This window comes from Stigmatopora argus, chromosome 15, assembly GCF_051989625.1.
Source record: "Stigmatopora argus isolate UIUO_Sarg chromosome 15, RoL_Sarg_1.0, whole genome shotgun sequence".
NCBI classification, from domain to species: domain Eukaryota; kingdom Metazoa; phylum Chordata; class Actinopteri; order Syngnathiformes; family Syngnathidae; genus Stigmatopora; species Stigmatopora argus.
In genome coordinates this window covers 15,199,232-15,225,791 of record NC_135401.1, presented here as the reverse complement: position 1 = coordinate 15,225,791, position 26,560 = coordinate 15,199,232, and the positions used below count along the sequence as shown (strand labels likewise).

The following is a 26,560-nucleotide window of genomic DNA, read 5'->3' as shown; positions in this document are numbered from 1 at the left end:
TGCTATGCTTCGTTTTCAAAAGTGATGCGCTGCCGTACCCCTTTATGAACCCCCCCAAAAATCAATAAAAAACGTGTGAGAAGTGGGGTAAAGACGGAACTGCCTAAAGTTGAACGTGAAAAGGTTTTTATTTCTCCCCTTCTTAAGATTTCTTAGGATCTTAAGAAAATGAAAACAGGCAACTAACTCATACGTATTGATAATTTTTAAAAGGTTAAAATACTGTGGCATTCTGCTGCAGATTGAGAAAAACTCATAAACACGTTGTCTTCAAAATTATATTCTGGGTGATGGTTAAAACATGGACGATCGTGTCAACTCACAACTTTAGCAAGCCAATTCGGGTCAAGTCAATTCGAATCGAGTCAAGCTGAGTAGGGTCATGCGAAAATTTTATTGAGTCGAGAAAAGCCGAAACGCATCAGGTCACAATGTCATTCTTCCATGTACAGTGACAATTAAAAACAACAACAGGAAAGCGGATAAAGTGGTTACCCTGTCCTCCTTATAGTTCCGAGGGTTTAATCCCAGACACTCAATTGATGTGATTACGAGTGTGAACAATTGTTTCTCTTCATTTGCCCTGTGATTGGCTGGAAACCAGTACAGTAATACCTTGACATACGAGTGCCCCAAAATACGAGAAATTTGAGTGACGAGGAAAATTCCGAGCAAATATTTGCCTTGAGATACGAGACAAATTTTAGATACGAGCATACAAGACAGCCTGGTGGTCGAGTCCCCGACAGGCTGCTTATGATAACAGCGCACTGTCTTTCTTGCCACATCGCCCTCGTTTTTTTTGCAGTGATCAGTGTAAAATTAAGGGGAAAAACACTGGGTCCAAAGCAGGCCAGTGCAATGAAGGGCTAACCATAATTTCGAAGCTGCGCAGTGATATAATAAGATGGAGACCTTTGTTTAATATGGTTAAAAGATCAAATGTTAGCGGGAGATAGCGTGGCTGAGTCGATAATCTGCGAAAAAGCCAGCGGAATCTGCAAAGCGAGCATCTGAAAAAGACACTAGCAAAACCATTCAAAGCAAGTCGCTGGTTCGATAATTTTAGAAAACTAACTGGACGAAACGAACACTGGGTTCTGAGGCATGGAGAAGTAGGAAGTACTGCCTCGAAAGCCGCGGGGGAATACATTAACATCTTTCCCTTGGGTACTGCACAAGAAGGTTTAAATTTTGTGTAACGTAAGATTAAAACTTACCGTTTTTACTCTCATATAAGCCGCTTTTGTCGGACAAAAAAAATGATGACTGAATCAAGGGTGCGGCTTATATGCGCATAAAAACATGACTTCCCAAAAAACTGCAATTTGCCGGTGCCGTGACACGATGACGTCACGACAAAAACACAAGCAAAAATAGAGAAAAGATAAACAGATAAAACGCTAAACACAATTTATTTTGAGGTCTATGAATGAAATTCATGAAAAAAACGTATCGAGAGAGTTTACTGTTGAAAGCGATCGACCAGGTAATCTCTCGCTCTCAAAATTATAATTATGAGAGTTTGTAATTGCATTGACAATGTCAGAGCATTAATATCTAAATATCTAATATCAAAATTATCAATAAGTTGCGTATTATTGGCGTGTGTACATGTTATTTGTCGCCGGATTCACCCGCTCTCGAATTCGCTCGCTCTCAAAATTATAACCATGAGAGAGAGAGTTTGTCATTAATTGCATTGACAATATCTAAATATCTAATATCAAAATTATTGAGCGAATCCGGCGACTAATTGTCCGTTCGACGAAATGTCCGGCGACGAATTGTCCTTCGACGAAATGTCGGGCGACGAAATGTCTGTTCGACGAACTGTCCGGCGACCAAACGTCCGTTCGACCAAACGTCCGGGGTTGAAGTGTCAGTCGACAAGTGTCCGTCAACGAAACGTCCGGTCAATTGAATAATTTGATATTTTGCATTTACAAAGACAGGCATATTAACTTCCTTATGATGTTGACCCTAATAATGTGCATTTTATTCATGCAGTATCTCAGAAATACCACTTGAGGATTTTTCTTAAGATTTTCCCTTCAAACTAACACATTTGTACTCCCTATTAAAACCATGAACATGGAGGTGAAAATTATACGCTTTTACGCGAGAAATTGTAAAATTCAAAAATTTCGAAACACATTTCATGTGTGGGAATGCTGCTGCCTCCTTTATGGTAAAGTCAGCTTTAATCAATAAGTTCGCCTCATGGTTTAAAAAACAAGAACAAAGCCTATGTTTTGACAGATTCGTTTATGACAGACAATGTTGTTTTTTAAGTACTGTATTTACTTGCGAATAAGATGCCCACATGTATAAGCCGCACCCTTAAAATGGCCTTAAAATAGTTGAATTTTATAATTTCTCGCGTATAAACACACAATTTTCACCTCCATATTCATGGTTTTAAAAGGGAGTACAAATGTTATACTTTGAAGGGAAAAATCTTAAGAAAAATCCCACGTGTTATTTCTGAGATACTATAAAAGCACATTATTAGGGTCAATATCATAAGGAAGTTAATATGCCTGTTGTCCGTGTGCGGTCGATTGGTCGCCGGTCTTTTGACAACGGGCGACCAAAAGACCGGCGACCAAAAGACCGGCGACAAAACAAGGTAAAACAACACGGTCTACGCATCAATAAAAGCCAACAATGGCCATGAGCAGTTTCACTGAGCCGACGTGTGAGTGTATAAGAGTTTGTATGTACATGCGTTGTCCCTTTAAGAAGCTATGTCAGTCAGGGTCTTAACAAGTTCTCCAACAAAAAACAATAAAAGTCCGGGAAATTTGAAAAAAAACGGGCATTTGGCCGTGGTGGTATCTGAAAGAGTTCGGTGAGGCCATGGAGAACAACTTTTGGACAGCTTCAAGGAAATTTTGGTCCACAATCCGACTTCTCAGGAGAGGAAGGCGGTGGACCATCAGCACAGTGTATAGCGGGGCTGTGGTGCTGCTGACCTCGACTCAGGATGTTGTGAATCGGTGGGCCAGATACTCCTTAACTTCACTGACACGCCTTCCCATGAGGAAGCAGAGCTTGGAGACTCTGAGGTGGATGAGTTAGAGTTAGGGTGGTTAAAGAGCTCCTCGGTGCCAAGGCCCCGGCGGTGGGTGAGATCCGGCTGTAGTTTCTAAGGGTCTAGATATTGTGGGATTGTCTTGGTTGACACGCCTCTGCAACATTTTGTGGAAATCGGGGAAAGTACCTTTAGATTGGAAGACAGGGGGTTGTCCACCTTTTTAAAAAGGGAGACAGGAGGGTGTGTTCAAATTTTAGGGGAACCACACTTCTCAACCTCCCCGGAAAGGTCTCTTTGGGGGTACTGGAGTGGAGGGTCTGTCAGGAAGTCTCATCTTCAAGAGGAGCAGTGTGGTTTTTGTACTGGCCCTGGAACAGTGCATCAGATAAGTACCCTCAGCAGGGTTCTCGAGTGTAAATGGGAGTTTTCCCAACCATGTGCTTTGTGAACTTCAAGAAGACGTTCGACCATATCCTCCCTCCGTGGAGTATGTAGGGTATACTCCGGGAGTATAGGGTACCGGAACCCCTGATACCCGTGTTCCCCTCCCTGTATGGGTGCTTTTACAGTCTGTTCGGCGTCGCCATCAGTAAATTGGATCCAATTTCAGTGAGGGTTGGACTTTCCTCTGTCCCTGATTTTGTTCATAACTTATGGACCGAATATGTGTGGACATGTAGTAATCGTGCTTGGACGCACGGAGGCGCTGTTTGACAGCTCAAGTCCCATATCAAATTTGACTACAATTCAATAATTGGATCAAATCTTACTGCCGTGCGATCTACCAAGTTGAACTTGGCGATCGATAAGTAGCTCGCGATTGACGTATTGAGCCCTGCTGATCTAGATGCAGCCGTGGGGGAGACAACAGTTGGAACCTTCACGAGGTGTCTCCCGAGAGGCCGCCCCGCTGCGGCCTGCGAATCCAACACAACCACCCAGAGCTGCCACCCAGGAACATGGCGCCCTATGTTTTTCATCCAGTCGGAGATGTCCGCCCTGCCCCACACCTCCGGTTACTCCTCCTAAGGGCAGGCGACGTCGAGGAGAACCCGGGACCTACCTGCCCGGGATGCTCTAAGACGATCCGTCGTGACTTCATCCCACTGGTCTGCAACGCTTGCCGACGAAATTTCCACAGGACCTGTAGCGGCCTGACCCGAACCCAGATAAAGAGTCATCAAGGCTTTCTCTGCGGATCCTGTTCCGGAAATGCCGTCGTGCCGTCACTTCCGCGCACAGCCTACGTGGGACCGAAAGAAAAATGCTGTGTCTGCAAAATCTCCTTCTCCCCTACCATCTCCCCCATCCCCTGCTCGAACTGCCCCAACAAATCCCACCGCTCTTGCTCTGGACTACCTCGCTCCCAAACTAATGCAAGCTGGCTATGCCCGACCTGCTCACCACCCCCGACACAACAATCCTCCACACACCAAACAGCCATAACAACACACCAACCTATAAACGCAAACTGCCCCACCTGTAATAACAAATTAATCGTTTCACGCTCTCCCCTGACATGTAGATCCTGCAAACGTGGATTCCACCTCAAATGTGCCCCTGAAACCAGACACGCTTTAACCATACTTCGCAGGAACAATAACTGGTGCTGCCAGAGCTGTCTGAACCTGAAACCCTCCCACCCTCAACAACCCACAGATAGGATTGCCGATCTACCGGAGGCACGGAAAGCCGGTCTCACCATCCTCCAATGGAACTGTGACTACCTGGCGACCAAGACTACCGAACTGAAAGAGGTGACGGCACGTCTAAAAATTGACATCCTCCTCCTCCAGGAAACAAAACTGGGACTCGAAGACCCGACGCCTCAGCTCGACGGTTATAACGTGATTCGCCAAGACCGTGAGGGCTCAGGCACAAAACAGCGACGAGGCGGGGGTCTCCTTGTCTACCTGAGATGCGGCATCCCCTACTCCATCCTTCCAGCGTCCCCATCAGGCCCCCTCGAACTCCAGCATATCCACATTCCCATCGCCCGCAGGCGGCACCTCTCACTGGTCAACGCCTACATCCCCCCGGCGACATCGGATTATTGTCCTGCCCCCCAAGATTTCTCCTGGTTAAACTCGCTCCCCACGGAGCATGGCCTGATCTGCGGGGATTTCAACGCGCACCACCCGACCTGGGATATACTTGCCAAGACAGATCCCAGGGGTAACGCAATCCATCAATGGGTCGATGACCATGACCTAACTCTCCTTAATGACGGCGCGTGGACACGGGCTGCCAGATACCAACAAGGAGCAGGCATGAGTGCCCCCGACCTAACGATCACTGACCCCACCACGGCCGAACATCTGCAATGGGAACCCATCGACGAGATGACCTCCGACCACAGACCGATTCTGATTAGGTGGAACCGTGCTCTCCGTGTCGAATGCCAACAAAGAAGAGTACGACCCAACTTCTCGAAAGCTGACTGGAAGAGGTACCGTACCATCCTCATGGATCGCCTACCCGTAATCTCCGCAGCAGCCACAGCCCCGGAAAAACTCTCCCTCTTAGTGCAACACATGAAAGAGGCAGCAGCACTTACAATACCGGTCAAAGTTATCCGCCAGAAGGAGCTCCCATGGCTGACACAGGACCTGAAGGACCTCATCCGTGAAAGGAATCGACTACGTCGAGACCTCCAACAAAATAGGAAAGAATGGATAGCACTCTGTCAACAGATCAAACAAAAAACCACTGAAGCGAAAAGGAACGCATGGCGCTTACACCTCACCAAGATCGCCGAGACAAGATCTACGGGACAAGCCTGGTCCTTAGTAAAATCCCTCTCAGGTACCAAAACACAACAATCTGGCGAGTCCCTGGTCTACAAGAACAAGGAGTACGTGAGTGACCGAGCCAAAGCAACAGCATTTATCAGGGAATATGCCTCGGTCAGCGGACGCAAGAGTGACAAGCGGAGCAGACGAGCAGTGCGTTCTATACGTACTGCTACCCGCAGACTGCTCGGCTCACCGCGACAAGTCCTCGAGCTCCCGTTCACCGATGCTGAACTGCAGACAGCGCTGTCCCAACTTAAAGCGGGCAAGGCAGCTGGACCCGACGACATAGCCCCGGACCTTCTAAAAAATCTTCCGGCAAACATCCTTCCCGAACTACTCCATATCATCAACACCAGCTGGCTAGAGGGCTGGTGTCCACAAGCTTGGCGAGTGGCCACCATCATCCCTTTCCTCAAAAAAGGGAAGTCACCAAAGGACGTTGGGAACTACAGACCCATCGCCCTCACCTCTACGCTTAGCAAAACAATGGAAAGGCTCATCGTGAACCGTCTCGCCTGGTGGTTGGAAGATAAACAGCTTCTCAGCCACTGGCAAGCCGGTTTTCGAAAGGGAAGAAGCACGACGGACCAGGCCTTGCGACTGTCGCAGTTCATCTCTGATGGCTTCCAGTCGACTCAACGGCAACGCACGCTTGCAACATTCTTTGACTTCAGCAAGGCATTCGACCAGGTATGGAGAACAGGTCTCTTACAAAAAATGGCAGACCTGGGGGTCCCCTACCGCTTCATCAGATGGATCGCCAGCTGGCTCACAAATCGCACAGCCAGGGTCAGGATCAACAATACCATCGGCAGGAGCAGAACCTTCAAAGAAGGGCTCCCCCAAGGCTCGGTCCTGTCACCCCTCTTATTCATCATCTACATTAATGACCTCCTCGACAAGTTCAACGACTCCACCCTGGTCAGCGCCTATGCAGACGATCTGGCTCTTGCTTGTCGGGGTAGGAACAAAGAGGAGGTGGAAAGCAGACTTCAAGCGGAGGTGGAAAAAGTCTGGAGGTGGAGTTCCGAGGCACACCTAAACCTTAACACCACCAAGTGTGAGGCGTCATTTTTTAGCCTGGACTCAGCTGAGGCCAAATGGCAACCAAAGATCTTAATAAATGGCGCCACCCTCAAGCATAACCCCACCCCCACTTTTCTTGGCGTATCTTTTGACCGACAACTCACGTTTGCAGAGCAAGCGAAAAAGGTCCGCCAAACCATGTCCAAAAGAACGAACCTCCTCCGCAAACTCAGTGGCACATCCTGGGGTTGGCAACCAAACGACCTTAGAACGGTGTATATTGCCACCCAGAGAAGTCTTGCGGAGTACGCAGCACCGGCATGGGCCCCCTGGCTGGCCCAAACTCACCTCAAATCCCTTGAAACCGCCCAACTGGAAGCAGCCCGCGCCATAACCCACCACCTCAGGTCTACCCCCACCGAAGCAGTCCTACATGAGGCACATCTCACACCCCTCTCATCCCGCCTCAAGTTACAAGCACTTCTTAAGGCGGATGCCTGGAACCAGCTGCCTCCTTCTGATCCCCGACACCGCCTCCTCCATGAAAACGTTAAAATGCGTTTGCAAAAGAAGCCAGACTGGCGATCATCGACCCTTCCCCGTCTTACCGCTCTCGAACTCCATACCCCTTGCACATACTCTTCCCATCCCTGCCCACCCTGGCTATTACCCCCCCCCATCCAAACCGCCTTTACCGCAGTCTCTAAACACATGCCGACCATCACCCAAAGAGACAAGGCAGAAGAGCTCATCAGAAGCATGGGCAAACCGGACCTACAGATCTTCACAGATGGATCCACCAAAGAAGGCACTGCGGACGGTGGTGCAGGTTTTGTCGTCATTAAGGAGAGTGCAATCATCCACCAATGGCATGGTGCCACTGGCAGCCGCAGCAGCTCCTACCACTCTGAAAAAGTGGCACTGACCGAGGCACTCTCCTGGCTGAGGGAAACAGCAGACTGGCAGACATCAATTATCCTCAGTGACTGCAAATCGCTGGTCCAAGCCATGGGAAACCCCCATACGCAAGACCCCGCCATTCGGAGACTACAGGGTGACATCGCCCTTTTCCCTCCGCCTAAGCGACTGCAGCTACTGTGGATCCCGGGCCACTGCAACATATGCGGAAACGACCTGGCTGATGCCCTAGCTAAACTTGGCTCGTTAGATGACCAAACCAATACCCCCCCGGACGCAGCCACAAGACGTGCCATCATCCAACGTGAAGATCGCTCCCCCCCCCTCTCCCATCCCCGCCTTCTGCAGACCTACACTACAAAAGTCACAGAGGAAGAACTTGCCCTATCGAAAGGAGACCGCACAGACCTGATCCGTTTCCGCAGTGGACACCACCCCCTGCTCCGCCGTTGGCTCCACCTTGTGGGGAAATCCGACTCGGATCGCTGCCGCCTGTGCGACGAGGAAACGGAGTCGTCTGAACACTTATGGCTCCGCTGTCCGGCCTTAATGACCGAACGCTACCATCGCGGCTTGGGCAACTCCCTGGATGAACTTATCCGTGTTCCAGTGGCAGCCCTAGCGCTGCTGAGGGTAATCCTCAGGCGCCTGAGGTGAAAAAGAAGAAGAAGAAGAAGAAGATGCAGCCGTGGCGTTGAAGGCGTCTGTCTGATTTGGTTTGAGAATCAGCACCTCCAAACCTTGGACCTTAGTCGGCATGCCCTCTCCAGGTCAAGGATGAGGTCTTTCCCTAAGTATCTCGGGGTCTTGTTCACAAGTGAGGGAAGAATGGAGTGGGGGATCGACAGGCGGATTGGTGTGGCATGTGCAGTGATGCAGACTCTGCATCGATCTGTCATGGTAAAGAACGAGCTGACCCGATAAGCTCTATTTACCGTTCCTCCCTTCATCTATAGTTATGAGCTTTGAGTCGTGACCGAAAGAACAAGATCACGGATACAAGCGGTAGCAATGAGTTTCCTCCGCAGGTTGTTCAGACTCTCCCTTAGAGATAAGGTGAAAAGCTCAGTTATCCAGTAGGGGCTTGGAGTAGAGCACCTGCCCCTCTGGATCGAGGGGAGTCAGATGAGCTGGCTCATGTATCTGATTAGAATGCCTCCTGAACACGTCCCTTGTGAGGTGTTCCGGGCACATCCCACCCAGAGGAGGACATGGGACCGACCCAGGACCCACTGGGGAGACTATGTCTGGCGGGAACACTGCGGGATCCTTGCGGAATAGCTGGGTCAAGTGACTGGGGAGAGGGAAGTCTGGGTTTCTCTGCTGAAGCTGGTGTCCCTGCAACCTGACCTCGCTAAAGTGGAATAAAATGAAGGGATGAGAGCATGATTTGGTCAGCCTGCTACACATAGCCTACTATGTAACTTTAGCTATTAGCGAACCATCAAACAGCGGACAAAGCTCGATATTGTATATTTTTGGTTGTTACTGCTATTTGCATTGGAATGGAAGTTTTAAATAGCAGACCTCACCATGGGCTGTGACAGTCCCTGAGGAGCATAACTTCCCACCTGCTGCAGGTGCTTCCGAGGACCGCCTCGCAAGCACCTGCAGCAGGTGGGAAGTTATGCTCCTTAGTATGCATGCTTCAAGTTTTTCGAGTCAGCTTGTCAAGTCTTCTTTCTTTATATCCATGTCGAGTTACAAGTCATCAAATTTGTGACTCGAGTCCAATTGTCTGCTGATTAGCTTGGTCATCAGATAGCCGCAAAAAGGTTAGATCCTTGAAGTTGTCAAGATGGTACTGCATGATGATGAATCACAGTACATATGGCTATCCAGGTATAATGGGGTAGCCGCGTGAGCAAATGTGTTTAGGTTCTGGTATAATTACAAAAAATGTGTTTAATTTCATTTCATTGCATTCTATCCTCCATTATCAAAACTTTTTCCTTCCTCCTAAAGATTATTTACTGACTTCTGACAACCAGGTATCATCAACTGTTGGTCCTGCCCATTTGACTCAAATGTCAAACCCATTCTAAAGTGTTCATTTAATTCAAACATGTATCTAATTTTAAATATAAATTATATACATTTTAAATAAAACATCCTTTTTATTTTAGGTAATTTAAAAGAGTAATAGAAAATGTATTAGTTTTTTCTATATATATATATATATATATATATACATATATATATAAATATATATATATATATATACACATACATATATATATATACATATATATATATATGTATATATATATATATATATATATATATATATATATATATATACACATATATATATATATATATATATACATATATATATATATATATATATATATATATATATATATATATATATATATATATATATATATACACATACATATATATATATATATATATTTCAATTCAATTCAATTCAATTTATTGGCAAGAAAAAGCACCAGGCTAAGGGCCATGTAACAAGATACAAGAAATGTGCAACAAAACGCGGTGTAGTCACTGGTTCACGGCCAAAAAGTCATCCAGAGCCCTCTTGCACTGGGCGACCGTCGGCTTCTCGACCACACTCTGCGGAAGCCGGTTCCAAGGACCGGCGATGCGCACTGAAAAAGCAGCCTTCCGCCGATTCAACCGGAACCTGCGAGGATACAGCTTCCACGGATGACCCCTCAGACCACGATCAGGTGCGGGCGTGAAGAAGAGGTCGCGGGGCATGCTGTAGATACCGTGGAGGATGTTGTAGCCCAGTATCAGGTCCCCTCGCAGACGCCTAGCCTCAAGGGTCGGCAGGTTGAGTCGCTGGCATCTTTCCTCGTAGGACATTAAGCTGAGGCCGCGGACCATCCTCGTTGCAAGCCTCTGGACCCGCTCCAGATGCTGGATGTCCCTGGCGAGGTACGGTGATGCGGCTTGGATCCCATACTCGAGAATGGGCCTCACCAGGGAAACATACAACGGAAGGAAGATGTCTGCTGTGATGACGGCAAAGGACCGGAACATTAGGAACAGCACTCCGCGAGCTTTGTTGGCTGCTTGGATGCATTGGGCCGTTGGTTTGAACGTGTCGTCGACAATGATGCCCAGATCTTTGCACCGTTGAGATCGTTCCAGTTCCAGGCGTCCCGGTTCAAAGTCAAGAGGTGAATCAGGAGGAGCCCCAATAGCCAAATGACTGCATTTCGTGATGTTGAGCTGCAGGTCCCACAGGTTCGACCATCTCCACACATGATGAAGGCACCTACGCAGGTCCTCGTAGTCGCTCCGGGGAGCAACAAGCTTCACATCATCGGCAAAGAGGAGAACCCGCTGGGAGATGTGCTCTGGCAGGTCGTTTACAAACACCACGAACAGCAGTGGTCCAAGAACGGAGCCTTGGGGGACACCGCTGGGGGCGTTGTGAGTCTCTGAAAGTATGCCGTTGACTTGTACCTGAAAGGTGCGGCCAGCCAAAAACGCATCAATCCACCTCACGACCGCTGGGTGAATCGCATACGCTTCCAACTTGCGGAGTAGCAAGCGATGGTTGACCGAGTCAAACGCCTTGGCGAAGTACAGGAAGACTAGGTCGGCAATTTGTCGATCGTCCATTAATTGAGTGACCCATTCCTCCATCATCAGCAAGTTGGTGAGGCAGGATCTCTTGGACACGAATCCATGCTGACTATCGGAGATCGCCGCTGCGTTCTGGAGATGGGCCATCATGGACGTTTTGATAATAGATTCTAACATTTTGCAGATTAATGAAGTGAGGGAGACCGGTCGGTAATTCAACGGGTCCTCTCGGTCTCCTTTCTTGTAGATAGGGCAGATGACGGCCCGTCTCCAGTCTTCGGGGACGTCACCTGATTGCAAGGACAGTGTGAAGAGATATGCGAGGGGAAGTGCTATGGTCGGAGCGAGTGCCTGGCGGACCCTCGGGTGAATACCATCCGGACCATGGCTTTTAGTGGCGTCCAGACACATCAAGGCTCGGTAGACTTCAGGAGGTGTAATGGCAACTGCAGGCATTGGGGGAACATCCCGAGCAAATGGGGGTGTTGGTCGCCCATCATCGGCTTTGTAAATGCCTGCGAACACCCTAGCAAAAAGAGAGCTTTGCCCCTCTGCATCCGTGACACCGACTCCATCAGCATCCCTGAGTTTAACCACTTGATTGTGCAGACGTTTGTTGGCTTGAACATGGGCAAAGAAGCGTTTGAGGTTTGCACGAGATGACTGCGCCAACCTCAGTTCATAATTGCTCCGCTCTTGCCTTTCAGTGAACACTGCCCTATTACGTTGCAGCTTGTAGACCTCATATGCAGCTGCCGTGCCTCGTTCCTGGAATTCGCGCCAAGCAACATCTCTGAGAGTCCGTTCCCGCTTCACCTTTTGCGTCGCCCAGGGTTTGTGCTTCTGGTGCCGTGGCATCGACAATGGTACTGAGCGCTCAGTCACCCGGAGTATGGATTGTTTCAACAATGTCCACAGCTCGCCGACTGAAGTGATCTCCATGAGGGAAGCCCAGTCAACAGCCTCGGAAGCCTCCGCCAGCGCGTGATGATTCAGGGCAGAAAACCTTCTCTTCGGAAGCATCTCGCTCTGTAAGGCCGGAATTGTTGCGTGCCAGTTGAACTTGAGCACCACATGGTCAGACATGGAGAGCGGCGGGAGGATGATGAGAGACGATACCGACGACGGGTAGCACGTGAGTACCAGGTCCAGAAGAGAAGGGCGTTGGTTACTGCGGAAGCGCGTCGGAGCTGCAACATGCTGTGTTAAAAAGCAGTTATCAACTTTGTCGAGGAGTGCCTGATCGAACCGGTCGGCTGATGAGCAGACGACATCGCTCCAGTCTATTGATGGTGCGTTGAAGTCGCCAATAATAAGGCAGTCCTGGTGTGATGAGACCGAGCGAATTGCACTGATTACGTGGTTGTCGTCTTCGGCGGTAGCTTGTGGAGATCGGTAGACTCCCAAGATAGGCAGACAGACTCCGCCCACAGTTATATTGCATCGCACAACCTCAAAGAAGTCGGTCTGTTGAGCAGCGGGAGGGAGAGGACAAAGGGAGGGCTTTAGCTCGCCCTTAGCATAGATGATAACTCCACCACCACGTCTGTCTCGCCTGTCGCACCGGAAGGGGATGTAGCCCACCAGGTTTATCTCAGCATCGTGCACTTCAGAGCTTCGCCAAGTTTCAGTAATGACGATCATACCAGGCTTGAGTCTTGATACAATACTGAAGAGGTCACTGAACTTGGCGATCAAACTGCACGCGTTGGTGTAGATGATGACTAGGGGTGGACCACCGCCATCCCTTGTTCCCTCACCGTCACCCAGTTGTTCTGAGTCTCTGTGGTCACCTTCAGTAGCGGGTGGATGTAGCTTGTCAGGGCTAGTTGGCCGTTGCGGATGCACAGACCTCTTTTGCCCTTCTGACGTCTCGCTGCCAGCTCTGCTACTAGGTTGCGCCAACGAATCCTCGCCCTCAAAGAGTACTCCTTCGGAAAATCCAGTTCGAGATCAGGCCATTGGATTTTCTTGGCGCTTGTTAAGAAGGTCTCGACTTCAGATGGAGTGCCAAGAGTCATCTTTAATGGACGGGGGCGCGCGTCAGCAGAGGATGGTGGCTCGCGTCCAAGTCTCACCGATCTTCCGAGTGAGAGAGATGCCCCGGGTGCCAGTGTCTCCAGGATCGACTTGATACAAAATATGGCAAACTCGCAATCTTTCATCGCGCTGCCCACAGCTGGGAGTTCGGGCGACTCGGGAACACCATAGATTATCACACTCCTCTCGCGTTCCGACACAGCCTCTTTACTGGATCTCGCGAAAGCAATTGGATTTGCAGGGGCTTGAGTTTTAGGCTCATAACTTTGCCTACCGATGACGTCACTGCCATCTGCGGTGTCTAAGCAGGCTGACACGTAGTCATCGTCATGATCGGGCGCCTCGTCAGCGCTAAACTTCACGGCTGAAGATTGCTCCAGAGCCTGTTTGGTCCTTTTTGCCTTCCTCTTCTTTATTGGCATATGGCAATTTGCTGTCTGTTCCGCACACGTGCAGGGGGCAACAGGCAGACTCTGCGGCGTGGCTATGCAAACAGAGCTCGCCTTTGATATCTCATCCAGCTTGATTTGTATCTCTGAGAAAGCTTGCTGCAGCTGGTCATACTTTTTCTGGAGATCTACAAAGCGAACCTCCCAGAAACTGCACTTACATGAGCAGGTAAGTGCAGCAGATGAACTTGGAGGTCTGTTATTTTTAGATCTTGTAGTCGCGGGCATTTGGAAGTTGAAAGGTCCGTTTCGTAGGAGCGGAAAAACTTCTGCTAACAAGCTAATGCTAACAAGCTCATGCACGCACAATCAACTCTAAAGCTGATTGTTGAAGTTGTGATCTAAAGCTCAGTATTCCAAAAGCTCCGCGATGGCGATGGAATTCAATGTTATCTGTCTATGTATAATATGAAAGAGGGATATGTTTGCTTTTATCACTGTACAGGAATTGATTTCAATTTGTTCTGTAAATGAGCTTGTAACTCAAATTGTCATATACACATACAGTGGTACCTCGTCATACGACCGCTCGTCATAAAAAATGCTCGTCTTACGAGGGAAATTTCGATCGAATAATTCGCCCGTGATGCAACCAAGCCAGGTGGCCATGGCATTTTTTTTTTTGCATCTCTTTCGTGTATAAAATCTTTCCACGAGCATTGGGTGGACTTTGCATTTCCATACCCGTTTTTCCCCCCACTTTGGTCTACATTTACATACCAGGTAAACAACAATGGATCGGCAGAGTTTTGCAAAGAAAATATCTGGAATATATGTACACTCGGCAATCAGACACGGGGAAGCGGCAAGTATCAAAAAACTCTTGATGCGTTCGTTTTGAAGGCTCTGGCGGAACTTCGGGGTGGGGCCAACCCGTTACAAAGGTAAAAAAGATTAAAACTAAATTAGAATTCAGTTTTGTGTGAAGTTACATTAAACGTTGAGTGTCTGTATATATTAATCCAAGTTAATTTAAATTTGTTTGTTCGTTTACGAGTGCCGTGGATAAAGTCAGCCCCGAACAGCCCCCCCCTCCGCCTCCGTGTGTATGTCGTTCCCTTCCCCTCCGCGAAATGCGTCTAATTTTACTTCTATTAAACACATTTTATTACTATTAAACCAATCGTTATTTATTACTTTGTCAATACATGGCGAAATAGAAGAAATACAACATGTTTTACACGAGTGCGGCGTTGCTGTGGATAAAGTCAGCCCCGAACAGCCCCCCTCCGCCTCCGTGTGTATGTCGTTCCCTTCCCCTCCGCGAAATGCGTCTAATTTTACTTCTATTAAACACATTTTATTACTATTAAACCATTCATTATTTATTACTTTGTCAATATATGGCGAATTATAAGAAATAAAACATTTTTTTCCTATCCAATATCCTGTTTTTGGTGTTTTTTTCAGAGAGTTGGAACGAATTAATTTGTTTCCCATTCATTTCAATGGGAAACTTCCGCTCGAGTTACGAGACTCTTGTCATACGAGCTCAGTCCCGGAACGGATTAAGCTCGTATCTCGAGGTACCACTGTGTCTGTGTCTCTGTGTGTCTCTGTGTGTCTCTGTGTGTCTCTGTGTGTCTCTGTGTGTCTCTGTGTGTCTCTGTGTGTCTCTGTGTGTCTCTGTGTGTCTCTGTGTGTCTCTGTGTGTCTCTGTGTGTCTCTGTGTGTCTCTGTGTGTCTCTGTGTGTCTCTGTGTGTCTCTGTGTGTCTCTGTGTGTCTCTGTGTGTCTCTGTGTGTCTCTGTGTGTCTCTGTGTGTCTCTGTGTGTCTCTGTGTGTCTCTGTGTGTCTCTGTGTGTCTCTGTGTGTCTCTGTGTGTCTCTGTGTGTCTCTGTGTGTCTCTGTGTGTCTCTGTGTGTCTCTGTGTGTCTCTGTGTGTCTCTGTGTGTCTCTGTGTGTCTCTGTGTGTCTCTGTGTGTCTCTGTGTGTCTCTGTGTGTCTCTGTGTGTCTCTGTGTGTCTCTGTGTGTCTCTGTGTGTCTCTGTGTGTCTCTGTGTGTCTCTGTGTGTCTCTGTGTGTCTCTGTGTGTCTCTGTGTGTCTCTGTGTGTCTCTGTGTGTCTCTGTGTGTCTCTGTGTGTCTCTGTGTGTCTCTGTGTGTCTCTGTGTGTCTCTGTGTGTCTCTGTGTGTCTCTGTGTGTCTCTGTGTGTCTCTGTGTGTCTCTGTGTGTCTCTGTGTGTCTCTGTGTGTCTCTGTGTGTCTCTGTGTGTCTCTGTGTGTCTCTGTGTGTCTCTGTGTGTCTCTGTGTGTCTCTGTGTGTCTCTGTGTGTCTCTGTGTGTCTCTGTGTGTCTCTGTGTGTCTCTGTGTGTCTCTGTGTGTCTGTGTGTCTCTGTGTGTCTCTGTGTGTCTCTGTGTGTCTCTGTGTGTCTCTGTGTGTCTCTGTGTGTCTCTGTGTGTCTCTGTGTGTCTCTGTGTGTCTCTGTGTGTCTCTGTGTGTCTCTGTGTGTCTCTGTGTCTCTGTGTGTCTCTGTGTGTCTCTGTGTGTCTCTGTGTGTCTCTGTGTGTCTCTGTGTGTCTCTGTGTGTCTCTGTGTGTCTCTGTGTGTCTCTGTGTGTCTCTGTGTGTCTCTGTGTGTCTCTGTGTGTCTCTGTGTGTCTCTGTGTGTCTCTGTGTGTCTCTGTGTGTCTCTGTGTGTCTCTGTGTGTCTCTGTGTGTCTCTGTGTGTCTCTGTGTGTCTCTGTGTGTCTCTGTGTGTCTCTGTGTGTCTCTGTGTGTCTCTGTGTGTCTCTGTGTGTCTCTGTGTGTCTCTGTGTGTCTCTGTGTGTCTCTGTGTGTCTCTGTGTGTCTCTGTGTGTCTCTGTGTGTCTCTGTGTGTCTCTGTGTGTCTCTGTGTGTCTCTGTGTGTCTCTGTGTGTCTCTGTGTGTCTCTGTGTGTCTCTGTGTGTCTCTGTGTGTCTCTGTGTGTCTCTGTGTCTCTCTGTGTCTCTCTGTGTCTCTCTGTGTCTCTCTGTGTCTCTCTGTGTCTCTCTGTGTCTCTCTGTGTCTCTCTGTGTCTCTCTGTGTCTCTCTGTGTCTCTCTGTGTCTCTCTGTGTCTCTCTGTGTCTCTCTGTGTCTCTCTGTGTCTCTCTGTGTCTCTCTGTGTCTCTCTGTGTCTCTCTGTGTCTCTCTGTGTCTCTCTGTGTCTCTCTGTGTCTCTCTGTGTCTCTCTGTGTCTCTCTGTGTCTCTCTGTGTCTCTCTGTGTCTCTCTGTGTCTCTCTGTGTCTCTCTGTGTCTCTCTGTGTCTCTCTGTGTCTCTCTGTGTCTCTCTGTGTCTCTCTGTGTCTCTCTGTGTCTCTCTGTGTCTCTCTGTGTCTCTCTGTGTCTCTCTGTGTCTCTCTCTGTCTCTCTCTGTCTCTCTCTGTCTCTCTCTGTCTCTCTCTGTCTCTCTCTGTCTCTCTCTGTCTCTCTCTGTCTCTCTCTGTCTCTCTCTGTCTCTCTCTGTCTCTCTCTGTCTCTCTCTGTCTCTCTCTGTCTCTCTCTGTCTCTCTCTGTCTCTCTCTGTCTCTCTCTGTCTCTCTCTGTCTCTCTCTGTCTCTCTCTGTCTCTCTCTGTCTCTCTCTGTCTCTCTCTGTCTCTCTCTGTCTCTCTCTGTCTCTCTCTGTCTCTCTCTGTCTCTCTCTGTCTCTCTCTGTCTCTCTCTGTCTCTCTCTGTCTCTCTCTGTCTCTCTCTGTCTCTCTCTGTCTCTCTCTGTCTCTCTCTGTCTCTCTCTGTCTCTCTCTGTCTCTCTCTGTCTCTCTCTGTCTCTCTCTGTCTCTCTCTGTCTCTCTCTGTCTCTCTCTGTCTCTCTCTGTCTCTCTCTGTCTCTCTCTGTCTCTCTCTGTCTCTCTCTGTCTCTCTCTGTCTCTCTCTGTCTCTCTCTGTCTCTCTCTGTCTCTCTCTGTCTCTCTCTGTCTCTCTCTGTCTCTCTCTGTCTCTCTCTGTCTCTCTCTGTCTCTCTCTGTCTCTCTCTGTCTCTCTCTGTCTCTCTCTGTCTCTCTCTGTCTCTCTCTGTCTCTCTCTGTCTCTCTCTGTCTCTCTCTGTCTCTCTCTGTCTCTCTCTGTCTCTCTCTGTCTCTCTCTGTCTCTCTCTGTCTCTCTCTGTCTCTCTCTGTCTCTCTCTGTCTCTCTCTGTCTCTCTCTGTCTCTCTCTGTCTCTCTCTGTCTCTCTCTGTCTCTCTCTGTCTCTCTCTGTCTCTCTCTGTCTCTCTCTGTCTCTCTCTGTCTCTCTCTGTCTCTCTCTGTCTCTCTCTGTCTCTCTCTGTCTCTCTCTGTCTCTCTCTGTCTCTCTCTGTCTCTCTCTGTCTCTCTCTGTCTCTCTCTGTCTCTCTCTGTCTCTCTCTGTCTCTCTCTGTCTCTCTCTGTCTCTCTCTGTCTCTCTCTGTCTCTCTCTGTCTCTCTCTGTCTCTCTCTGTCTCTCTCTGTCTCTCTCTGTCTCTCTCTGTCTCTCTGTGTCTCTCTGTGTCTCTCTGTGTCTCTCTGTGTCTCTCTGTGTCTCTCTGTGTCTCTCTGTGTCTCTCTGTGTCTCTCTGTGTCTCTCTGTGTCTCTCTGTGTCTCTCTGTGTCTCTCTGTGTCTCTCTGTGTCTCTCTGTGTCTCTCTGTGTCTCTCTGTGTCTCTCTGTGTCTCTCTGTGTCTCTCTGTGTCTCTCTGTGTCTCTCTGTGTCTCTCTGTGTCTCTCTGTGTCTCTCTGTGTCTCTCTGTGTCTCTCTGTGTCTCTCTGTGTCTCTCTGTGTCTCTGTGTGTCTCTGTGTGTCTGTGTGTCTGTGTGTCTGTGTGTCTGTGTGTCTGTGTGTCTGTGTGTCTGTGTGTCTGTGTGTCTGTGTGTCTGTGTGTCTGTGTGTCTGTGTGTCTGTGTGTCTGTGTGTCTGTGTGCCTGCGCGCGCGCGTGCGCGTGCGTGTGCGTGTGTCTGTGTCTGTGTCTGTGTCAGTAGTCCCAGTTGTAATGAGTTGGACTTCTATCTTTGTCAATGGTAGCTAATGTTAATTAATGAAACAATATAATCCGACTAACCCGAGTGCCCAAACATGGAGGCCACGCAGTCGCCAGAGTAGAAATCAAAGATGTTGATGCTCTTGTCCGAACAAGAAGTGGCGATGTAGAGACCAGACGGGTCAATCTGAACCTGACGACCCAGATAAAGACAATGAAGAGAACCTTTGTCCTATTTCTATAGTAACGACCAATGTCCCACCTTGATGAGCGTTCCATCTTCCCCTTGAGATCCTTTATACATTTTCTTCTGTTTGCTGTTGTTGATGTTGAAGATCCTGCACAAGTATCACCGTTACTATTAGCATCAAGATGGCAAGTGCATACTAGAGGGAGGGGCAGAGTCACCTGATGCTACGGTCCTGGCAGCCGACGGCAGCATATTTCCCAGTGGGCTCGACGTCCATGTCGTACAGCGTGCTCTTCCTCACTACATGATGGGTTCGAGTAAACTCCACACAACCTTCGCCTTCATCCTTCTGAGAGTAAGAAGAGGTCCGCCAGGTTAACACACTCACAGGAATTGATGTTGTCAGCATTTAAAGGGTGCATCGTCACCTGCCGTCCGGTGCGGAAGTAGACGCTCTTGTCTGCGCCGCAGCTGATCAGCCTCGTTTTGCCCTCGTTAGCTGCCAGAGAGGAAGGAAGTGATGATGTCACAGGTTACCTGACCGAATCGAGGGGGTCAAAGGCCACTGACCTGCAAATCTGACGGCCGTGATGGAGGACGAGTGCTCATCTAGAGTCTGGACTAGCTGGTAGTTGCACATTGCATCCAAAACGTGGATCAAACGGTCCCGACTAGCCGTGGCCAGAAATTGCACACCTGGCATATATGTGATACACGTGATACACTGGCCAAGTATTCTAATTGTTCGGTGTTTTAATGAATTTTTAGGATACTCCACAGGGGATAAGCCAGTCAGTCAGTGTTTTTTTACCAGTTTTAACTCAATGGCTGCAATTGATGGCGATAAATGTCCAGTAGGATGGCTGGACATTGCATAGATTTGATGTCAATTGAACCTGATAAATTTGACATGTTAAATCAGCTTAATTTTGCATTTTAACTTAAAGGAAATCTTGTTAAATTTGACATCTTTACAAGCTGTAATAGCTCATTTAAAAAGGAGAAACTACACATTTTAACGACAGATCATTTCAGATCTGAACAAGATGAATTTGAAAATTTTCACAAGACAAATTTCATGTTTTAATTTGAGAAATTACACATTTTAACAAAACACTACAAATTCAATGGGTTTAAATTCTCATTTATAACAAATTTCACATTTGAATTTGAGAACTCATGAATCTTTAATAAGATTGATTTCACGTTATAAGAGAAATATCAACCTTAGACAGGGAAACCTTTCTCATATTTCAACTTGGGAAATTTCACATCTGATTTTTGATAAATTAAACATCTTTAACAAGCCTGTTTAAATTTAACAAATGTCACATTGCAACTTGAGGAATATTGCATCGTTAATGGGGTTCAATATCACATTTTAACTTGAGAAATTATAATTTTATCTTGAGAAATTACTGTGATTGGCTGGCCACCAATACAGGGTATCCCCCATCTTTTTTGCTCATTCAATGCCAGCCTCTCCCTGTTTTGATGGACTGGACTTTCATTGCATCCAATTAGTTCAGTCAAAAGAATAGGTAACTCACCTGTCTCACTTTTGGAAAAGTCAAGGGAGAGAATTTCACCATCGTGAGCCTGAACGTTGACAATTTCCTCCATGGTGTTCACATCATACACCCTGAGACAAGCACAGGTACATAATAAACAACAAATTATCAACAAATTCTTTGGCGAGCATGCGCGATCATCAACCTGAGGACTCCCACACGGTCTCCCGAAGCCAGGTGTCGCCCGTCGGGACTGACCCTGATGGAGCGAACACCGGCCTGGTTCTGGTCGTTGGCGGGCACTTCTAAGGTGTTGGGCCCCGCCTTGTTGCCATGGGCGGCCGGTGTGATGCTGTCGGCGTCTAGGAGGCCAGTTGGGTTGTCCGCCACGTAAATCACCTTGTGCAGATCCTGTGAGTTCAGTGATCACATGCGAAGGTGTGAATGCACTTATTTTGTCCAAATCACCATTGAGCATTAGAAGTTCCGAAAATTAAATGCATAATTCAGTGTCATTGTTTATTTTATTTCAGTATTCATTTCATTCATTTATATGTCCTAATATTTGTTATATTTCTTTCAGTTTTAATCCAACTTCCAATTTTTAAGAATTAACACCATATTTTCAACCTAAAAATAGCAATTATTGCAATATTTACACACACATACATATATATACATATATATATATATACACATACATATATACATATATATATATATATATATACACACACACACATACATATACATACACATACATACACATGCACACACAAGTACATTTATTTTAAACCTTTAATCATGTATTTTTATTTAGTGATTTAAATAATGAGTTATAGTGTGCATGGTTGTCTGTCTCCTTGTGCCCAGCGATCGGCTGGCCACCGAAACGGGGTGTCCCCCGCTTCTGGCCCGGAGTCAGCTGGGATAGGCTCCAGCAAGTGTTCAATAAAGAAAGAGCTGAACGAATTTTCCATAAGTGGTTGTTTGGGAACCAATTCAGGTTTTCCCCCTGCCTACTGCTTGTAGTTAACTGGCTCCAGCACCTTCATGACCCTTGTTATAAGCAGCATTGAAATGTATGAATGCAAGATATAAAACAAATTGATTTTAAAAAAAAAACTTTAAATATATGATTAAATACATATTTAACAATATGCATTAAAAACAATTTGAAATATTTTTACTTGAAATGTATAGTAAATACATTTTAAAATAAATACTGAAATAAAGTTATATTTAATATTATTTATTCATTCATTAGTTTTCTGGTCCGCTTATCCTGCTGGATGCGGGAGCATCTCCCAGATCAGAAATCGATGCAAGCCAATCGCAGGGCACAAGTAGACGAACAACCATTCATGCTCACACTCAACCCTAAGGACAATCTAGAGCAGGGGTCCCCAAACTTTTTCCTGTGAGGGCCACATAATTTTTCCCTTCTCTGATGGGGGGCCGGTGTCAGTTTGTAACAGAAAAAGTGTGACGATCGTAGGGGAGATTAAAAAAATTATTGTTTTCCAGAAAGCCACACATAACCAAATAACCCTTTCCAGGTTCTTTACAGAAAAAAAGTCAGGAAATAATAACACTATTAATGAAATAAATAATAACTAAATAACCCTCTCTGAGTTCTTCACAGAAAAAACAGGAAATAAATAACACTATTTATGAAATAAATAATAACTAAATAACTCTCTCTGGGTTCTTCATAGAAAAAAAAGCCATGGAACATTAACTTTCTGTTGTGCCATGCACAATCTTCTCCCTTTGCTCTGAAGTTTATGCACGACACCACAACCTTCATTACAGAATCCCACATCAACACTTTGCAGCACAGTGCTTGCTGGTGAATTAGGCAGTGGACTCGTAGTGGGGCGGTGAGACCCCTTTTTTCCAACTCCCGGTTCATGCGTCCTATTAGACCGCAAGTTTCGCCCACCATGCTAGGAGCCCCGTCAGTCGTGATGCTAGCCAGCTTTGACCAGTCCAGGTCCAACTTCTCCATGGTTTGGCACACTTTGTCAAAAATATCCTCTCCCGTTGTAGTCCCTTTGAGACTTTGGAGGGCTGCCAGATCCTCACATATCTCAAAGTTTGCGCTAACTCCACGAATAAAAATGAGCAGTTGCGCTGTCTTGCACGTCCGTGCTTTCATCCAGTGCTAATGAAAAAAAGTCAAATTCTTTCGTCTTCTGCTGCAGCTGGGCATATACATTACTCCCGATTTCTTCAACGTGTCTGGTCATTGTACTCGCCGACAGACTTACGGCATTAAATGCATCTTTCTTCTCGGGACACACCTCCTCCGCGACAGCATCCATACATTTCTTAACAAACTCTCCCGTCAGTGAAAGGCTTACCACTGCTTGCTATCAGTTTAGCAACCCGAAAGTTGGCCCGAACGGATGCCTGGTTCAGCTGAGCTTGGCGTACAAATGTATTCTGCTGAGATAGTAGTCCACTTTTTAGCTTTGAGAGTTTGTCTGCTCGTATTTGGCCTGCAAGCTATCATACTTGTCTTTGTGACGGGATTCATAGTGTCGGCGAAGATTGTATTCTTTGAATACCACCACCGTCTCTTGACAGATGAGACAAACAGCCTTTTCTTTGCATTGAACAAAAAAAGAATCGTTTGTCCACTCCAGGTTAAATACCCTGCATTCTGAATCAATTTTTCTCTTACCTAATTTTTTTGCCATTATTCCGTTCTCTCTTTGACAGGGCGGGGCCTAGGATTTTTTTTCTGGAGGCCAAATAGGAAAAAAATACAATAGCATCTCTGGTGTTGTTCAGAGGGCCGGGCCAAATGTGCTGACGGGCCGTATCCGGCCCGCGGGCCGTAGTTTGGTGACCCCTGATCTAGAGTGTTCAACCAGCCTACCCATGCATGCTTTGGGGATCTGGGAGGAAACTGGAAAACCCAGAAGAAACCCAATCAGGCATGGGCAGAAGATGCAAACTACACACATGAAGGGCGGAAGCCACTGGAGATTGAACCCTTGATCTCAGAAGTGTGAGGCGTACATGCTAAACACTGGTCACCATGACACTGTATATAATTATGTACTAGATCATTTTGGCACTCCTGGATCTCTAAAATTCACTTCACCACTGGCAAAATCTAACTAACGATGTCTCATTATGTGGAAAACCTCCCCATTGGGGCACTGTTCCCTGTTGTGGGAATGTTACCTATAATTTAGTGGAATGCAAGTTTAAAATAAAGTACAACTATAAAGGGGAAAAAGTACCAAAATTGTTTAGTAGACACTGCAATAATGAACACATTTCAACAAAACGATGCAAATTTAGATTGACACTTTAGGAACACGTTAAAAACTGAGAAGATTAGTAATCTGAGATGATGCGTGCATACATGACTAAGGATGTTGTTGGGGAAGCGGTGACTGTCTACGTTCCAAATACGTATGGTGTTGTCCGACGAACACGACAGGAAGCACCCGGGCGCGAGCGCCATCTTCCCCGCATCGCCTCCATCTGCAGGAAACACCTGACAGACACACGTGCAGCTATCGTCATCCGGTGTCTGCCACCTGAACCTGCCGATGCTGCACAGACCTCCAGGCTCCACACAGACGAGGCGTGGTAGAGCGCCGAATAGAGCTTGCCCACTCGACGAGGGTCTCGCAGGTCGCCCACGTCCCACACGTAGACACTGTGATCGCTGTACACGCATGATAGCCAGCCTCCGCTCGGGTCATAGGTCAGTGCAACCGTGTCCGGATAATGGGCGTCTGGACGGACACAAAACAGGCCGCTGGGGAGGAACAAATGATGGAAGCATAATCATGATGAGTGGTGGGAACCCCGATACGATTTGTGATAAAGGGCTAACAATTATTTCACAATACAGCAATACTTTGACATACGAGTGTCCCAACATATGAGAAATTTAAGATACGAGGAAAATTCTGAGCAAATTTTTGCCTTGAGATACGAGGCACATTTGAGATACGAGCATACGAGATGGTTCCCGATGCAGCCGTCGAGGAAGAGAATGGTTGTCTTCCAGAGCTATTTTTTTTGGAGGATGCCTTCCCGGACATTATTATTCAAAGATGAACTGAAAGTGGCGGGGTTCACACGGATCCCCTGTCGCTCATCCATCATGTGTGGGGATGCTGCTGGCTGGCTTCATAGTGGCACCAGCCTTACCCTACAAGTTAGACCGTCCTCATGCTTTAAAAAACAACAACAAAGCCTATGTTTTAACTGATTTGTTTATAACAGACAATGGTATTTTTTATTTTGTTTTGTTACCCAACATGTTTAGATCCCACGCTTCGTCAGTAATCCCTCGAATATCGCGAATAATGTAGACCACACATTGCCACAAGAAGACAAAATGAACTTAATTCAACCAAGAAGAAAGCCTTGCTGCCGGTCTACTGAATGAGCAACCGGAAAGCCTGGATAACGAAAGCCTTCACAAACTGTTTCATCCCGAAAGCGAAGCTGTACTTCACTGGAAGGGGGTTCCATTCAAGGACTTGGATAAAACTAACATTAACCTGTATTTTTTAATTTATGACAAGCAGAGAGGAACTCTTTACACTCTGAGTACAGTATTTAGAGTAACGCATTGATTCGAGTAAAACGCGCACAATTTTGTACCAAAAAAAACTGAAGCAAAGTTTGGTTGTACGTTATACACGAATCCTCTGTCGGTGAAAAAGTCACCTCCGCAGCCATTATGTATGAATGGGAGACATAAAACCTGTCATGGCGACATGTGTTCAGCATTTGCCAGTTACCAGTTCCGGTGCAATTATTGGTGTGAACTGAGAAAAACTCATTTAACCTCATCTCATTTTTCGGAACCACTTTATCCTCACTAGGGTTGCGGGGGGTGCTGGAGCCTATCCCAGCTGTCTCCGGGCCAGAAACGAGGGACACCCTGAATTGGTGGCCAGCAAATCACAGGGCACAAGGAGAAAAACAACCATTCAAGCCCACATTCATACCTAGGGGCAATTTAGTGTCCAATCAGCCTACAATGTATGTCTTGGGAATGTGGGAGGAAACCAGAGTACCCGGAGAAAACCCACGCAGGGTCAGGGAGAACATGCAAACTCCACACAGGTGGACCGACCAGGATTTGAACCCAGGTCTTCTACTGTGAGGCCGACGCTCTAACCACTCACCCACCAGGCCGCTACGTGTGCCCAATGTGAGTACATATGTTCCCTATGTGTGTAATTTATATGCGCCGCGTTGCATTTCTACGTTTTTAATACGGGGAATTGCAATCATTAACAAGAACATTTAGCCGAGGTGGACAGGGCACGATATGCGCACGCGCATTCTCCTTTAACCCATCGTGTCAGAAACCCGTGTATTTTGTAGTAAATTTTAGACTTTTATAATGAGGATTAAGCAGCTCAGAAAATGAATGAATGAACGTGTAACCTATGTGCCCTGTGTGTGTATGTGTTAATATGTACCGCATTGTATTTGTACGTTTTTTCTCACTTTATAAGGAGAATTGCAATTATTAATATGGGGAACATTTAGCCAAGGTTGACAGGTATGTAAGAGAGAATCTTGAAACATGGATAGTGGTTGTTGTGAGACAGGCAATGAGAGCCCAATAGAGTGTAGAGGTAGTGAGAATCAATGCATCCACGACAATATTTTCAGAATAAAATAATGGATAAGGAAATGCATTTACTTTTGGGGGGATTTCACAACTTGGATGTTTTTTGTATCTCGAGGCACTAATTTGCATATACAAAGCTTGTAACCTGAAAATTTCGTACCTAGAGGCATTAGTAAGTAGAGGTATGACTGTAATCTTCGTCGGGTCAAAGTAAAAGTACTCATTAAAAATTTATTATATATATTATTCATTATTTATTCATATATTATATATATTTTATATATATATTATTTATTCAAGTACAATTAAAAAGTATTCGTTTTATATCCCGATAATATCTCCGGTCGTGGGAGAGAAAGGTTGAAATCTGACTTTTGAATAAGGCTTTACGTCAAAAAGTTCATTTTTATGCCATTTTAAATACCGGCCGGCCCGGTCGAACGAGTGGTTAGTGCGTCGGCCTCACAGCTCTGGGGTCAGGGGTTCAAACCCAGGGTCAG

General features: G+C 46.7%; 1 protein-coding gene across 2 annotated transcripts in view; it reads right to left on the bottom strand.

The window, feature by feature from the left end:
- mapkbp1 (mitogen-activated protein kinase binding protein 1) overlaps positions 1–26,560 on the bottom strand; it is a 96,935-nt gene that overhangs the window by 22,753 nt on the left and 47,622 nt on the right. For both annotated transcript variants that reach the window (XR_013305115.1, XM_077620609.1), the window contains exons 9-17: positions 24,020–24,218; positions 23,817–23,951; positions 20,640–20,845; positions 20,474–20,565; positions 19,494–19,619; positions 19,352–19,422; positions 19,142–19,272; positions 18,996–19,071; positions 18,815–18,926 (exon numbers count right to left, since the gene is read on the bottom strand). Coding sequence is in view for 1 of the 2 variants with exons in the window: in XM_077620609.1 (XP_077476735.1) it covers positions 18,815–18,926; positions 18,996–19,071; positions 19,142–19,272; positions 19,352–19,422; positions 19,494–19,619; positions 20,474–20,565; positions 20,640–20,845; positions 23,817–23,951; positions 24,020–24,218 (1,148 nt within the window). In the remaining variant the exon portion in view is untranslated. The remainder of the gene's footprint in view (positions 1–18,814; positions 18,927–18,995; positions 19,072–19,141; positions 19,273–19,351; positions 19,423–19,493; positions 19,620–20,473; positions 20,566–20,639; positions 20,846–23,816; positions 23,952–24,019; positions 24,219–26,560) is intronic.